Source organism: Cebidichthys violaceus, unplaced genomic scaffold (genome assembly GCF_023349555.1).
Source record: "Cebidichthys violaceus isolate CVI_PGR_0920_01 unplaced genomic scaffold, fCebVio1.0.p SCAF_3, whole genome shotgun sequence".
Lineage (NCBI taxonomy): Eukaryota > Metazoa > Chordata > Actinopteri > Perciformes > Stichaeidae > Cebidichthys > Cebidichthys violaceus.
The window spans coordinates 17,518,006-17,534,644 of record NW_027176483.1 but is presented as its reverse complement, the minus strand read 5'-3'; the positions used below and the strand labels follow the sequence as shown (position 1 = coordinate 17,534,644).

The 16,639-nt window shown below is 41.1% G+C and overlaps 1 protein-coding gene across 1 annotated transcript; it reads right to left on the bottom strand.

Moving 5' to 3' along the window:
• Positions 1–1,640: 1,640 nt before the first annotated feature.
• mlycd (malonyl-CoA decarboxylase) lies at positions 1,641–13,330 on the bottom strand. Its single transcript, XM_068723599.1, has 5 exons — positions 12,738–13,330; positions 8,368–8,480; positions 7,565–7,721; positions 6,991–7,143; positions 1,641–2,607 (listed from the first exon to the last, which is right to left on the bottom strand). The coding sequence occupies exons 1-5, from the start codon at positions 13,281–13,283 to the stop codon at positions 2,062–2,064; spliced, it is 1,515 nt and encodes a 504-aa protein (XP_068579700.1). The 5' UTR covers positions 13,284–13,330; the 3' UTR covers positions 1,641–2,061.
• Between the last annotated feature and the right edge of the window lie 3,309 nt (positions 13,331–16,639).

Sequence of the window (16,639 nt, the reverse complement as noted above, 5' to 3'; positions counted from 1 at the left end):
TACTGAATTATTTTTAGATGAGGCATGAATTTCCACAGCCGACAGTTTCTAATCAATTGTAATCAGGTCTTCTGCTGCTTTTTGGAAAGTATTGGCAAGACATGTCTGACAACGGAGCAGTACAATATTGAACTTGGCTGTGAATCCATTATTAACATGTGCTATGCTGGAAATGTGACAAAACTGTAATCTGATTAGATACAAATGAAGACTGGTCTAAGTACACACTGCGCCAATATGAAAACTGTCAGTGATCAGAATACGTGCCATTACATTTGTCTACAAAAATCTCTAACATGGCTATCCAATTTTACTGCTTTACTTTACTTGATTACAGATTCGAATTTTAAGTAAATTGTTCAGATTCCATTCATTTGAATAGCTGTTTTCAAATTAGCTCCATTTAACACATGAAAAGTGGACCCGTCCTGTTAAGCATCCACAGAAGAGGTTTGGATTATTTCATTTAGTGGGACCGATGCTTTCATAAATCATATTTCAGTGCTGTAACAGCTCACTGTGTGAGTGATTTGTCTTCTTATTCTTCCAATGGGAAATACCTGACTGACTACTATTGACTAAAAAAGTAATTACTTTCACTTTACGACGTGCTATACTTTTAAAAAGTTCATTTTAAGAGGCTGCTGGACTTCTAACACAAACCACTCTGTGCGGTCACTAACCATTGGTCGATTCTAGGTAACGGCTACTTAAAACAGGCCAGCAGTGTGGAATATGTTATGGTTGTTTCCCTGGCAACCCATATAAGTGTGCACCATAATCCACTGTGAGATGGCGTGACAGTGTCGCTCTCTTCCGTGTCCCCACGCACACAGAGGAGTAGGCTTCTCTTATTGTCTCCAATATCTCCGGAGACACTCATACCGTCTGTCAAGGGCATCCTTTAAACAACTGTCCTTTTTATTCTCCTCCCCCTTCCTTCACAACTGAACACCATCAATCTACCCATTTACTTTAACTTTATTTCCCACTCCATTAGTTTCTAGGACACAGAGCAGCACAGGGAGAGAGAAAAATTGGGGGGGGGGGGGGGGGGCTACAGATGGTGTGAAAAAAACAAGAAGAAAGTTTGGCTCCCTGGAGAGATAAAATGTAATTTCACAGTCAACTTGCTGTAATATATTATTTCACAACAATGGAGTGTGGGCTGGTATGAGCCCTGCTTGGCACCTGTACAGAGCAGTTACAACGTCAACGATGGCTCTCTGGAGATGTTGGTGGTGCGTGTGTGTGTGTGTGTGTGTGTGTTGGTGGTGCGTGTGTGTGTGTGTGTGTGTGTGTGTGTGTGTGTGTGTGTGTGTGTGTGTGTGTGTGTGTGTGTGTGTGTGTGTGTGTGTGTGTGAAGGGAAAATTATCAAAAAAATGAAATCATGTGATTCATGTGAGGCATCAGGAGGGTCTAGTCCAGTGGCTCAGAATGAGCACAGTCGACGAAAACAAATACCGTTTTGTTTAGAGTTATGTAAAATGATATAATAATTGTACTTATTGATTTCATGCCTTTTGTGTACTGTGCTTTAGTGGGAAACCCCATTGAAACCCTGCCCAAGAAAAAAAAGAGACACACTCCAACTCTCTCCCATTCATCAACATGTTTGCAGTGAGACGGTTCAGCCAAATGAAAGAATCTAAACATCATTTATTCCAGTAGCTGCACTCCCTCATTGCTCGTGCTTCACCATTACACACACTGTTATCCAAGAACATGATAATGCATTGATAGATGCCTCGTGCTTCATTAGCTACAGTCTCTCAGCCTGAGAGGCACTTACACAATATCAAACAGCTTCAACCAGAAACCCAATGAGGCAAGAAGCCTAACCTATGCACTACATACAGATGATGGGATGAGACACGTCATGTGGGAAAAGTTCTAATTTCAATTCAAAAGCAATATCAGCTGACGTCCATTCAGTGTCTCTGAAGCAGTTTTAATATGTCAAATATTGTATCATTAAATTCGTCAGTTAACGTATTAATGACGTCAAGTGCCTTCTAGCCGAACAGATTTGTATTTGTGGGTTTGTCCTCGTCTCTTTCTCACAGTTTGCTGCTCTTCTGAAATTGGGACACCAGCCCCAGCACCTGCTCCGACGCACTGAGGACCTTATTCTGCAGGTAAAGAGCGCTGTTTTTAGACGTCTCGTTCAGGAAGTAACGGTAGTTCACCATGATGCCGCAAGAGTTTGCCACGCCCCTTGGGCTGGTGTCGCCGTTCCAGTTGAGCCGCCACATGCTGGCGCCGTTTTGCAGGTGGAAGTTAGCCACTGGGTTGAGAGCGTAGCCTCGCCTCTTCTCCCCGTAGAGGTACCAGGCACAGAGACGCATCAGGGCGGGCTCCAGGACGCGGGTCAGGCGCTCAGAACGCATCCACTCACTAGTGGCGATCAGCTTGCGGAGGGCCTCAATGGCTGCAGACCCCGGGGCCGAGTCAGTGGCCTGTTCCACCTCCTTCCACTCCTGCTCAGAGAGGAGGTCAGAGCCCCGGCCTTCCTTCTTGTACTGGCTGAGCAGACCTTGGAGCCAGGAGGAGAAGCCCGGGATCGGAGACAGGCTGGAGAACTGGGCCATGTGAGGGAACTCGCTCTGTAAGGCATGAGGAGAGAGGGGGGGGGGCAAGGTAGAGTTAACCCTCAAACGTATACTTCAGGGCGCGTATTCACAAACATTGTGAGAGTATTCCCCAGAGAGCTCCTAACTTTGCCTAAACATTTATTCAAGTCTTGGGGATTTAGGAAACTCAAAACAAGGAAGGGACAGAAATGTTTACCTTAGTGAGGAGGAGTGGTTGACCCCCAATATGACGCATTCTTTTAAATGGTGTAATTGGTTAATCATCAGCTTTCATGCGATTGCTGGCCAGTGTATACAAGTAGCGCCGTTGGTCTGCATGTAAATCTATAAACAATCGAGCACTGTTGCTTTTTTACCCGAAGTTGCAAATATGTTAGTGTTGTGATCCCTTTCATTTCTGCTGATATTGCATTTGGTGGAAGATGTGAGCACATCTCTGAGATCAGCGACAGACATTATCCCTATCCCTTCAGTGACGAGCTCACTGTGATTCATGGTGCTTTTTTCTTCTCTTTTTAGAAATTCTTGCAGTTTTTCATCTTAGGAACACTCCTAAGAGCTAGGATGCTTTGTGAACTTGTATTGTACCAGGATGCTTATCTTAACATTATTATTAGAAAATGTCATAATTCTAAGAATTTTTCTTTGAATTTCGTCACTAAGTACACCTTGTACTAGGAAGCATTATGAATACGGCCCTGTCTAATACACTAGGCCCTGAACTCCCTTTGTCGTTACAGACCTGAGGAATGTAAGTGTGCCTTTTTTTCACACTATGCAGGTAGCAGATAACATCTGTAATATGTTTTCCAGTTTGGCCTCAATTTATGACATAATGATGAAAAAGTTTGATTAGGTCTTAGTAACACGATGGCGCAGCATCAGTGTGTCGCGCACACTGCAGAGCAGCACTTTCTGTGATGTTGGAGGGTTTTTATGACTGAAACAGAAGACCAGGAATATATATTTTTAAACAAAGTGATCAGTCAGATAATTAATAAAAAAAAAAAAAAAAAAAGGTTATACTGTGCCGACTAATTTGTGTTTGGTCACAAAGCAGTTACGGTAGCTTGTGTGAAACACAGTCATATATGCATTAACAAATAATATATAAAAAGCTATGTTGATATATATATATATATATATATATATATATATATATATATATATATATATATATATATATATATATATATATATATATATATATATATATATATAAAAATACATGGTTAAAATGTAATTTTATCAATATTGTGTTCTGAAAACATTCAGAAGCAATGTTATTTTAGGGTGTAGCCCAATCTGTGGTAAATATGGAACGGGTCTCTAAAGACCTAATATAAGGTTTGGCAAAACATTCATGCATTTAAGGGTTAAAAAGATTCTTTTTTTATATCCCCTATTTTGAAACACAAAGTGGCAGAATCATTTGCATGCAAGCGGAGACACTTCAACGCAGAATTGCTTCAACTTGCTTTAACCAGCTTGACGAGAGGAAAACAAAAGAGAAAGCTGGAAAAGGGATGAGAAGACACGGTAACGGTGAAAAGAAAACAGACGAGAGGCAGCAGAGATTTGATCTTCACTAGAGCGCAGGGGCACAAGCTCTGCAACGGTGGAAATAAGGGAGATGAACGCTCCACCTCAGTATCAAAACACAAAACAACATTTTTTTGTTTGCGCTCAGTCGGCAGCTCAGACAGGGACGGCATTACAAATCAACTCTGTTGCTTCACGATCCTGCCCCGCTGATGGAGACGGATGATCCCCTCTCTCTCTCTCTCTCTCTCCCCCTCCCTCCCTCCCCCTGAGTCCCTTGCACTCTCACCTTTAATACCTGTCCTCTTCCCTCACTCGCCTCTACCCCATGTCTTGTCTCGACCACACAACACCCACCCACCCATCTCATGAGTTCTCCTCCACCCTCTCGCCAAAAAAAATCCTCCCCTTTTTCTCTACCCATCTTCGCACTCAGGCATCTGGGTTGATAAGTGACGGAGCGATGTGGCAGGCAGAGGAGTGAAAGTCGCTGCAGATAAAAGTGGAAGTGTCAGACAACCCCTGGAGGGACGCGTTGCTTTGCGACGTTTTCCTTTCATCATCCTTGATTTGGCCCTCCCTTAAGTTCAAGATCCAGCCTTCTCACTTTCAACACTCCGCTGACTCTCCCCTTATGTTTCCCCTTGCTCTACTGTATCCTGGTCTTGCCCTCTTCACACCAACTTCTACTTTTAACTACTGGCTGCTCCCAATGAACTGAGGATGAGGATGGAAAAGAGGGAGGTGGAAATGGGGAAAGAGGCGGTAGGAGAGGTGATAAAGGAACAGGGAGGAAAGGATACAGAGAAAAAAGAGGGGCAGTGCCAGACCTGTGCTCTAGGGGCCAATCTACAAAGACAAGCAAGACCCCCTCCCTTCACCTTAAATCACGGCTGTGACCTTTTCTTTTCCACTCTATCATCCATCCATCATCATAGTGGTCCCTCTGTGGCTGCACCGCTCTTCTCTTCACCTTTACATAACACCCTGTCAGAAAGCCAAGCCCTCTACGGAATACAAGTTTGAAGAATACGAGTTTGTGTTGTCTTTTAGGTGGCGTCGGTGCTACGGCACTTACACTGTTGGGGTCAGGTGTTCAACTCCCACGAAGGTCATGAAAATATAATTGCACTGATGGAATGCTTTGGATAAAAGCGTCCAGAAAAAAGGAACGGAGGACACATTGAAAAGTACAAGTTCCAAACTGGATTTTATACTGCGTTACAAAGCCAAAATCCAGTAGACACATATTACAACCAGAATCTGTCTTTTCACAATTATTATGCTATAGAATTTTTTGTTGTATTTGTCTCTGGCTTGGTACCAAGAGAAAGCTAGCTAGTGAAATAGCCAGCTAAAACTAAGTTCACTTATTGATTTTTCACAAGCTGTTAACTATAAATTAATACCTTGATTTCAATATAAATATGAATAAAAGTAGACAAATCTGTAGGGTAGTATAGAGAAGCCTTTTTTTTTAATTACTATTTTTGCATTAGAAAGACAACAAAGACGGAGGGAGAAGCTGCTGGGTTGCAAAGCTAGTAGACCTCTGGATGAAGACAACATTCCCCGACTGTAAGGCTGTTACAGCAGTATAACCTACTTTCCACTCCGACACAAACAGCCCTAATGCTAAAGCAGGAAATGCAACATCTGCTGAGCTCACTGAAGCGTATTTTGCCATTAATAAAAATGGCAATGAGTGAAAAGCTTGCACCAATCAAAGCACAACTCCATTGTTGGAATAACTAAAGTGGGCGCTGCTTAAATCTTTGAAACCTGATTTTTTTATGAGGACACACTGTAAAGAGCTACTTTCCATCTGTTGGAGTGGCTTCTGATGTTCCTTTCAATCATCCAATCGTTTAACAAGAGCTTGCTGGAGTGGCCCAACGTGAAGGGCTCTTCTGCGCTCATTGACAGGGATGGATGAGATTTCATTACTGCCTGTCTAGTGACTACAGCCCCGTATGTGTGTATGCATTCATGTGTGTATAAGCAAGAGCTAGAACAAGCGGGATATTTATGATTCAGCACTGAGACTCAAATAAAAACTTTTGAAAAGCAATCAAACAAAAAAAATCTTGCCTGGCACAGCTACATTTCTCTCTGGAATAACGCCGTGCCAGCTGGGCCGCACCTGAAGGCCACCGTAAAGCCTTTTAATTGAATTCAGCGTGTGAGTCATGCAGAGTGAAAGATCCTGTGGAGGAGACTAACAACACTCTTTGCTACTACAGCATAGGGGAGGAGCTGAAGAGCTCTGCAGGAGTTAACAGCTGTACCCATGCACTGTAAATGATAAGGTGTTATGTAGCTTTACTGGGGAAGGGTGGTGTAAAAGCTTCACTGATAAGACTATGTGGTTTATAGTTATTGTATTTAGATAACCAATGTTTACATAACCTTGCCTTTTCTGTGATGTTGTGTTCTACTGAAGCCAAGTCTTTATAGGAATTCAAATAGAATGGATTAAAGTAATTCTATTACAGTATTTTATGTATTTTAATTAGTAAAACTACCAACACAAAATATACATATCAAACAAACTGTATCAAATTAGGTAATATACAATACAGAAAATGCATCAGAACATCGCAACGTTATTATGTTCGTCTGTGAATTTTAGTCATTGTTGCATTTTAAAATGAAATGGTAATTTCCTCAAAGATTATAAAATGTACAGTGTATGCAGATGCCGGGGTTTGAAATGATGAAGAGTACGAATCACTTTTGAGAACTTTAAATTTGAATAATCAAGTGCTGCAACATCCAGTCCTAGTTCCACAGCTATAGTTCTTTTGGCTGACCATTGTGCTACGCTACATGCTACGCCCCACTCGCACTCACCTGTAGTTCTCGGACCACCCTCTTGATGAGGTAGTTGCCCAGCTCCACCCCTTGAAGGCCAGCCTGAGTGGAGGAGATGGAGTAGAAGATGGCTGCATTTATCTTATTCACGTCCTCCTCGGAGTCAAGAGTGGCGAACTCACGGACGATGCTCTGTGAGAAGACAGACATTTTTGTCAAGTCACACAGACAAACTGCGAGTCACTCATCCAGATACAAGCCCAGGGTGGTTAGATAGCTGTGCAGGAGTCTAGTATAGCTATGCTAGAGCTGCTGGAACAAAACTGTGGATATCGTTGCGGTATTTCACACCATGGAATATTCTCAAACTGCAGAGTTGTCAAAACCACCTTTTCCTCACTGTAAATACCAAGTAAAGAAAGCCAGCAGAGTAGAGGCTGCTCCCAGAGGGATGCGCAGTTTAAAGGTCTCTGTATTGTTTTTCCACACAGCAATAATCCATTTGTCAGCGGAGAAGAGGAACAAGCTAGTAAATCCCAGATGTTTAACTATCCCCCAAGGTGTGGTAAAGAGAGACAAACCATTACAACAGCCTGCAGCTATCGATTCTAACCTGAATGTTATCAGAGATGTCTTCAGTGAGGGCCACGTGCAGCACCACCAGGGGTTCTCCTGGCATGGCGGCATGGGTGAAGGCATAACAACGGCGGTATGGCCCAACTCTGCGCTTCAGGTCTGTCCAGTTTCTGATAGGGTGCACTGCCTCGTACCTGGCAGAGGGCTGTTGGTTAGTTTTTCAGTTTTCACTTAACCGTTCACTAAGTCCCGCCCTCCTTAGCGACTGTCGCTACGTTCGCCAAGCTCTACATTTTGTAGAATACATGTGCAGTTTACCATGGGGGGGGGGGTTGTTTTGCTCATGGAGAAACTGTTGCTGGCAGATTTTGGGAGTTGGTTTTAATGCCAGCCCTGGATGACTTTGTAATGTTTCTAGCTGACTCGTCTTAAAACAAGAACCCTGTAAATACTGTATGTGTCTTAAATATGTACTTGATGCTAAATAATTGTAGGTAAAGCCCTATGCAAAAGGCCAGCACGCTCACCAGCTGAAGATTCGGATGATGTTGTAGAGCTAGTTAGCTCTAGCATGATAAGAGTTGGAACTTACATTTTTCCATCTTTAATTCTAGAAAAGAAAGTTTAGATTGACCTGCAAAAATCCCTGCAGCACTCTGCTTACGCCTGTTAAGCTATGATTGGACAATCACTGTTCAGGGGAGGGGTTTAGCAAACGGTCAGTTTTCATTGCTGTGCTGTATAATTTCAATGTAAGAGAAGAGACTGTGATGAAATGAAGGAGGGAAAGAAAGACAGAGGAGAACCACAGTCAGTATGAGAGAGCATGAATGCACTTACTGGCTGATCCTCTGCAGGATCTCGCAGGGGGACTGCCAGGTGATTCTCTCCAGTCGGAGCAGACCTACAGAGAACCACTCAGACAGCAAGCTCTTCAGCGTGCCGTTCAGGTCCTGGGAGAGCAAAACAAGTTCAGGGTTTAGAATTAACATCTACATCTAGCAGGTAATTGAAAATTCACCACATTCTTTCCTTTGTTGAGCAGCTCAGCAGCCGGTCAATCCGGAGAAGGAAAGCTGAATGGTGCATTTGTATTTCATAATAGGAACTATATTTTGCAAAAATAAAACAATGGTATGCAAATAAATCCTATTTGATGAATATGGAAGAGAATGTTATGGTCTCCACTACATTAACTTATCTGAGCACTGTCCTTTTACTTTGCTATGGAGGATTCTGTTGTCATTCTTGTCTATATTATGAGGGAGAAACAAAAAAACTAATTCTGTAGAAATTACAACTTTTATAGGACTATTAAAAGAGGTGGATAAACAGAGTCCTAACAGCCTTACGGACCTATTTTATTGGGAGAACGTACAAGCTCTATATCATATTGACTAGCTTCCAAGTTGCTCAAGTTTGTCTGTCGGCTATAAACAATTCCAGACCGCTATCTTACACACTGTGAGGGGTGTATGGTTCCCGAGGCCTTCGCATGCCGTTTGAATGTTTTCACATTATGAGTAGTGATTTGTTTGAGCTCGCAATGTAGAGGAGGCACTTCAATAAACAACTTGCCATTTCAAAGCAGGCCTGTCCTCCTGCAAAAGGTCAGACTTCATTTAAAGCAAATCTTTAGCAAACACACAAACAAGCGGCCGCGGTGCACACACTCAAACACACTGAGGCACATAAATACAGCTTATATTGGCTGTTCCTTTGGATATCTTCACTTCAGGCTTACTTTAATGCCAGCTTGTCAGTCATAATAATGGCTAATACAAACAAGCTCAAGTACAGTCATGGTGTGAAAGCCACTGGCTGAAATTCTCTGCAAGTCACTATAAAACCAAAACTAACAAAATTTGAACGTCTTCCCCACATATATGCATTAAGCACTGCATTATTCATCTCTATGGTTCAGAGGTCTCACGCTGGAAAATTCTGTTGAGTGAGGAGCAAATCAAAAGTTTAGCAAGACACATCACTACTTCTGTGAAGGTGTGTGTGTGTGTGTGTGTGTGTGTGTGTGTGTGTGTGTGTGTGTGTGTGTGTGTGTATGTATGTATGTATGTATATATATATATATATATATATATATATATATATATATATATATATAATATATATATATATATATATATATATATATATATATATATATATAATATATAATATATATATATATATATATATGTGTTCCTCTAACCTCACAATCTGCCAGAGGTGAAATAATCTATAAAATGGCCGGTAATCCCAGCCCAGCATTTTCTGTGGAAAACGCAGCAGATAAACAACCCGTGAGAGTACAGCTGCTGCCTTGGGTAGCCAATTCTCTTCCACACAAAAGGAAGGCCAGACTGAGATGCGTGTTCCATTGACCTAGGGGAAGATGGAAGTCTTTTGAAATGGAAGGGTCTAGCATTGGAAGCCTCAGGTTAGGAGAGACACGGAAGAAAGGAGGGAAGGGAAAAGACAAAAATCCTGCACTCCATTGGAAAGACAATAAAGCAATACTTTTTTTGACACTGGAGCGGTATAAATGCAGCGAGGCGCTGATGTTGTGAGCTGATGCAGCCTCTGTTACCTTGAGCTGCAGTTATATTGTGATTATACTTTGTATATTGTGCAGTGCCTGGAAGGAACAGTCTGTCTTTCCTAGGCCAAATGACCACCGACTGCCAAAGTGTTTACAGATCAAACTCAGAGTGCGCCAATACTTTCACTCCAGTGGGCTGCATGCCACTTGTCAGCCTGGCAGTCGGTCTGTGGGGGAAAAAAAAAATTGCCTCGCTTATACTATGTGAAATCCCAAAGAGCCAACTAAAACGATGTCTCATCCACTCAGTTTGTGGACAGACGAACAAGAATGAAAGATCTTGAGGTAAAAGGAGTAAGAAGGGACATGAAAACTCAATTACCCAACCAGAAGAGATTCATCTAGAGTAGAATTCTACACTCTTGCAAGAACCAAAGTATCTGCAGCCTTGACACAACTTTCAAACTACCATTACTTTAGTAATCTTTGTAAATTGTATGAATCCCCCCCATAATGTCTCTGTGCTACTTTGATTATCTGAACCATTATGGACAACAGGTTTTTCTCTCCCCTGGTATGCACTTACTATCAATACATGTACTAAAAGCTTCATATTTACCATGACCTTTTCTCATTTTTAGCTCAATCAATTCTGGCCATAACAAGAAAAGATTGCTGTGCACCCCCAAGTCCAAGGTGGCCGGCATTCAGTACGAGTACCCCGTAGGTAGCTTAGACCTTTTTAAGCTACAAAAGGTCTCAGTAGGTCTTGGTTATTGAGATTAAATGTATCTGAACCACACCGCAGCAGGAATAAAATATGTATTGAGCTGGAGAAGAGGCCAGAAGTCCTCTGGCGATGGAAAATTCACATAAAGCTCTATTCCAAAGCCAAACAAAACATAAAAATGTATCTCAACATTGATAGAAAGCTGTTTTCACTCAAACCTTAATCAGCATCCAAAGACAGCACATGTCATGATGATCAGTACGCTTGTTTAAATGGTCCCGAATTATCTCAAGCAGGCCAGTTTTAGTTTGACCATTATAGCCTTTGATTGCACAAACATCACTTTTGTGATCTTCATTATTGCATCTCAGCATCACAACTTTGCAAATCAGCTGTCTGCATTTCATCTAATGTGTTTCAGATAAGTGGACACAACATGTCAAATATGGCAGAAATAGTATTTGCTTTGGATTAAGTCACTAAATCTCAAATTGTGTTTTCAAAATACAAAACCAAAGTATCGTTCTAGATGGCGGGTTTTTGTTCCTAGTAGATCTACATCTATACACACTATAGGGGCTACTGCTTATCCTGTTAATAAAAGAGCTGCTCATGGTCTTTGACACACAAATAGCAAATTTCCAGCCTGCAAGCTACTTGTAGATATATAAATACAGCTTCATGCAGCGTCAACTCTGTACAACTTAGACATACAGCCAACATCAAGAACACAGGTTTGTATCCTTTTTCAAGCTAAAAAAAAAATCTGTTGATTAAAAAAAAATCCTGTTTCATCTTGTAGGCAAATAAATACCGCAGAAAGAAAGTAGGTAGAAATGCAGGCTTTGATGTGCTTTAACTACAAGCTGCACTCTTAACACATGTTCGTAAAAGAGTCCGCCTGTCAAATTACTCTCTTTCTATTGACTGAGTGAGTGAGCATGTATTAATAGCAAAACATCTACGGTACATGTCATACTTTGTATACAGCTGTGCTTTGGGAAAAAAAGAAAATCCATGCAGGTCTTAGATGAGATTAATCCCCAGAGTTCATTTGTACTCTGGAACAAACCCGCACAAAAGAGCATGGATTTATGACAGCAAGCCTGCCATCTGAAAAATATTCCACTTTTAGTCCAAGGTGCGCATAAAAACTCCTACACTCAAGTGCTGAACTGAATTGAAAATTGTAATTATATTTGACTGAACATGAATAACTGAATAATGAGACTCGAAAAGGGTAGCTTTTCTGAAAAATAAGTTGCCAAAAACATGATATTAAGAGGACAAAGAGCATGGAGACCATGTCTGTGTGATGTGATGAAACACGTTTATTCATGTATATCTGTTTTTAATTAAAAATATAAATGTATTTTGCTTAAAAATTATTCAGCATATTCATTACATGCTTGATTTATATTCAGCATACAGAAGCTCTCGTCTCTTCATGTATAGAATGAAATATTATTATAGGGTCCATTTGAACACAAGAGCAGTCCAGTAAGTGGATCAGTCCTGCAGAGACGAGCAAAACACACGAAAGAAGTCCTGAAATTGAGCTTGGCACGGTCTTGTGGCAAAAAGCTTGGTAGCATCTATTTGTAAACATGCTCTAAGCAATGAATACATAAATTAATATAAAAAACAGATTTAGTTCCTACAGTTTGATTAGGAAGGTAATCTGGGACAAAGGTCGTTGCCACAATCTGTGAGGAAATGTGAGCCACGTGAGTGCAGTTGTGCCTCAGTGAGGGGGTGAGTTGTGCAAGCAGCTATACTCAGCCTACTGCTAATGCTGTTAAAATATAGCACACACAATGCCTCTAAATTACTGAACATTAAGGTTCAGCTGTCCAGGCCGGAAGTGCCAAATGTCTAAACGCGAACAGCACTGCTTTGGCTCATGCGAGCATCCGTAGATAATGTAAACAAATGAATTACCCTTATGTGCGGAGTCTCGCTAGCTTTGGATGAGATTATTTCAAGCACATCGGCTCGGAGATCCACCAGAAACTTCACCCCACCCTCGGCCCTGCTTATATGGTTAAGCAACTGTTTGTAACGGGGAGTCAGGCCGTATCGTAGCCTGTCTTCAATTTGCAGAATGGTCGCCAAGTCTCGTAGCTGAGCGTCCAACAGCCTCAACGCGAGCTCTGAAACTCCCTTGTGGTCTACTCCGAAGTCTTGCGACAGCTTCGTCAGGAAGCCGAGTTTGTCTTCCTTGTCGAGACTTCCGTAAAAGTGCATGAACTCCAAGCTGTTTGATTCGGGAGGAGGAGGGTATTTATCTCTCGTTTCGTATGTGGGTAAAGGTGCAACGACCCTCGCCAGTATCTCCTCCATGCCCGTGACACCGCCACGAATTGGGGTCGAGTACCAACGGCAACCGTTGACGTCCGAGGCCTTCAGAGCTGCTTTGAGGACAGCCCGGCTTCGCCAGCACCGCACACTGCTTCGAAAAGCCCAGTTGGCAGGATGGAATATCATGCTCAGCTGTCTGTATGGGATCCACGACCGCCCTGGACCAGTGAACACACAGGAGCGAACCGTTTCCGGGTCTCTTAAAGAGACAGTACAGCTGTCACGACCACAAGCCAGAAGGTTCATCACAGGTGGTCTAGAAATACAGGTAAAAGCGCCCTTGTGGGAAAGAGGTGAAATTCACAGACTCAGAATGAAGGGAATCGACTACATATCTGAAGGAAGGTGTAACAATTTGCATTAAAAAAATAACCAAAAAGACAACAATGTGCAATAGCTATTACCCCAAGGCTATGTCGGTCAACTAAATCTCCTTTATTAGAAAAAAAAAAACACAGTTGGGAAGACCCTTTCACATTCTGTATAGCCAATCAAGTTTGTTACATGACTTTTATCCATGTAACAAATTAAATATAAAGATGTCTTCTATGTTATTTTTAACAGCTGTAATTTCCAACATTTTGATCAGTTTTCTATATGCTGTCTTTATCTCATTTTCTCATTAATTTTCTCATACTGATAACAGAGTTGATGGAGTTGTTTACTATGAAAATATATTCAGAAATCAGACCCAGACTGTGTATCACTCAAATACTTTGTCGGGATTTTGTGGAATAAATGCTCATTTCTAAATCTGATGCTGTTGTTGTCATGTTCCTATGAATTATTGTTTGTATTTTGATGTGTTCCATTCCAAGATCAGTAACATCCCAATCATACAACAAATAACAATTTGGTCACCATAATTTTAAAATCCAAATGTCTGTTTCCAAACCAATGGCTGTTTAATGCGGTGTGTAGAGTACCCATAGGAAGTGAATCGAGAGAGGATTGTTGTTGATTTCTTTTTATAATCTGTAGCTTAAAAATGGGAGTCTGCTTGAAAGAAGGATAATAATAAAAACATTTAACTTATTGGAAAGAAAGGTCTGATCATACGTCACACAAATAGCTTGTCAAGAATGTCTTCTGATTTCACAATTAAGCATTATGTTCTTATCGTCATAATGAGACCCCAAATCATATTTTGGCTGCCACAATAGAAACACAGTAGGCTATATAAATTACAGCACTTGTATTGTTGTATATTTCATTGTACATTATTCTAAAGACAAACATGAGGCTTCTCAGAATGAAATAGTGGGCACCGTCCCTCACTTTTGGAGACGTGTATAAAAAAGGTGAAAAGAAGCAAACAGATAATAATGCATGTCCACTAACCACTGAGGCTGCTTCTGTCTACAGCAGAGGTTTTTGCAGCTTGTTTTGCTCATGGAGAAACTGTTGCTGGCAGATTTTGGGAGTTGGTTTTAATGATGCCTCTGGATGACTTTGTCATGTTTCCAGCTGACTCGTCTTAAAACAAGAACCCTGTAAATATGTGTCTCAAATATGCACTTGATGGCTACATACATGATTGCATGCTAAATAATTGTAGGTAAAGCCCTATGCAAAAAGCCAGCACGCTCACCAGCTGAAGATTCGGATGATGTTGTAGAGATAACGGGCCACATTTAGTGCACCGGGTCCTTTATTTCAGACGGAGGTAGACAAAAGCGGGGGGGGGGGGGGGGGGGGGTGTTTTGCTCATGGAGAAACTGTTGCTGGCAGATTTTGGGAGTTGGTTTTAATGCCAGCCCTGGATGACTTTGTAATGTTTCTAGCTGACTCGTCTTAAAACAAGAACCCTGTAAATATGTGTCTTAAATATGTACTTGATGCTAAATAATTGTAGGTAAAGCCCTATGCAAAAGGCCAGCACGCTCACCAGCTGAAGATTCGGAAGACAGTGTAGAGCTAGTTAGCTCTAGCATGATAAGAGTTGGATCTTACATTTTTCCATTTTAATTCTAGAAAACTCTGTTTGGATTGACCTGCAAAAATATGTTATCCCTGCAGCACTCTGCTTACGCCTGTTAAGCTATGATTGGACAATCACTGTTCAGGGGAGGGGTTTAGCAAACGGTCAGTTTTCATTGCTGTGCTGTATAATTTCAATGTAAGAGAAGAGACTGTGATGAAATGAAGGAGGGAAAGGAAGACAGAGGAGAACCACAGTATGCATACATACACACAGTACTAAGTTAAAGCTTCTTCCTCTGGAATCCATCATACAAGATGAAAACATCAAGCATCTGTTTTGTTGTTTAGTTATGTTTGATATGCCTCCCTATAGACTGATAATACTTATTTAGGGTATATTAACTATGGGCTACTTAATTGTGTCATCCACTGACATTTTTTATACGACTGCAGTATGAAGATATTAAAACAGTCTTTGTTCGGTTCAGTGACCTTTTATGCTCTTTTCATATTTCAGTGTTTCATTTTTTTTTGTCAAGTGAAGTTAAAATTAAAACTATTTTATTGCTGAATATCTGTTATCCTTTCCTCATAGATTAAGTCAAGAAGCCAAAACCCCGAAATAATATGAATTATCCTGGTTTTTAATGAGGAACTTTGTAATAGTCTTATTGCTATTTAAAGGGTTTCCATTCTGACAAGAATGCAACTATGATAATAATAAGATGTGGTAGAGATAATGATAACAATTATTAAAAGTCTCAGTATAAAAGAAAATATTTCAGAATTGTCTGTCAAAACCCCCACAGTTTTACCACTGATGTCCCCTTTCCATAATGTTTGAAACAATCAACTATTCCTCCTCTGGGTCTGGGATGAAGTGGAGCTGATGGACATAAATCCGTGCCTCAGCAAAGATTGGACTAGGAAGACAAAAAAAAATACTAGATTGGTCTGTTCAAATGGAGTAGAATACAAGAACAAATAGCTGTAGAAGAGAGGATGTGACCATAATGTAAACCAAATAACTGGAGTAAATAGGGTTGAAGGAGGTTAATCAGAAACCAAACCGAGGCCACTAAGTCAAGGGTTCCTTGAGACTTGCTTGCTGTTAAATGCAACGGTATCTCAAGAGACTGTGACAAAAAATATCTGTTTCTATTACTTATTAGCTATCTAATCTTTTCTAACACTGTTTTTATCACACACACACACACACACACACACACACACACACACGCACACGCACACGCACACGCACACAGTTCATAATACAGGCAAAACAAACAATGATACAAGCTTTGCCTTTTCCATCCAAGTTATATTTAAAATTAAACTGACTGTGTAGCCTTTTAAAGCCTGACATACTAATCTGTAGGTAGGCCCATACCACACCATTACCAGACCAATCCATATATTAAATGCCCAGACACAGCGATGCTGCATCTTATACTTTCATGCTTGTCAGATCAGTGATGTTGCAGAAATGTCAAGTGTGAAGGAGACCCAAAGCTAGCAATATCTGCGACATTTAACGCCAAGGGGAAACAAGACATCAT

Bases quoted from the DNA above. Each gene is read 5' to 3' on its own strand.
- mlycd (XM_068723599.1), bottom strand. From the start codon at position 13,283: ATGATATTCCATCCTGCCAACTGGGCTTTTCGAAGCAGTGTGCGGTGC. The intron at 8,481-12,737 runs GTAATTCATTTG...TTGCTCTCCCAG, and splicing joins GCGAGACTCCGCACATAAGG to GACCTGAACGGCACGCTGAA. The intron at 7,144-7,564 runs GTTAGAATCGAT...GTCTTCTCACAG, and splicing joins ACATCTCTGATAACATTCAG to AGCATCGTCCGTGAGTTCGC.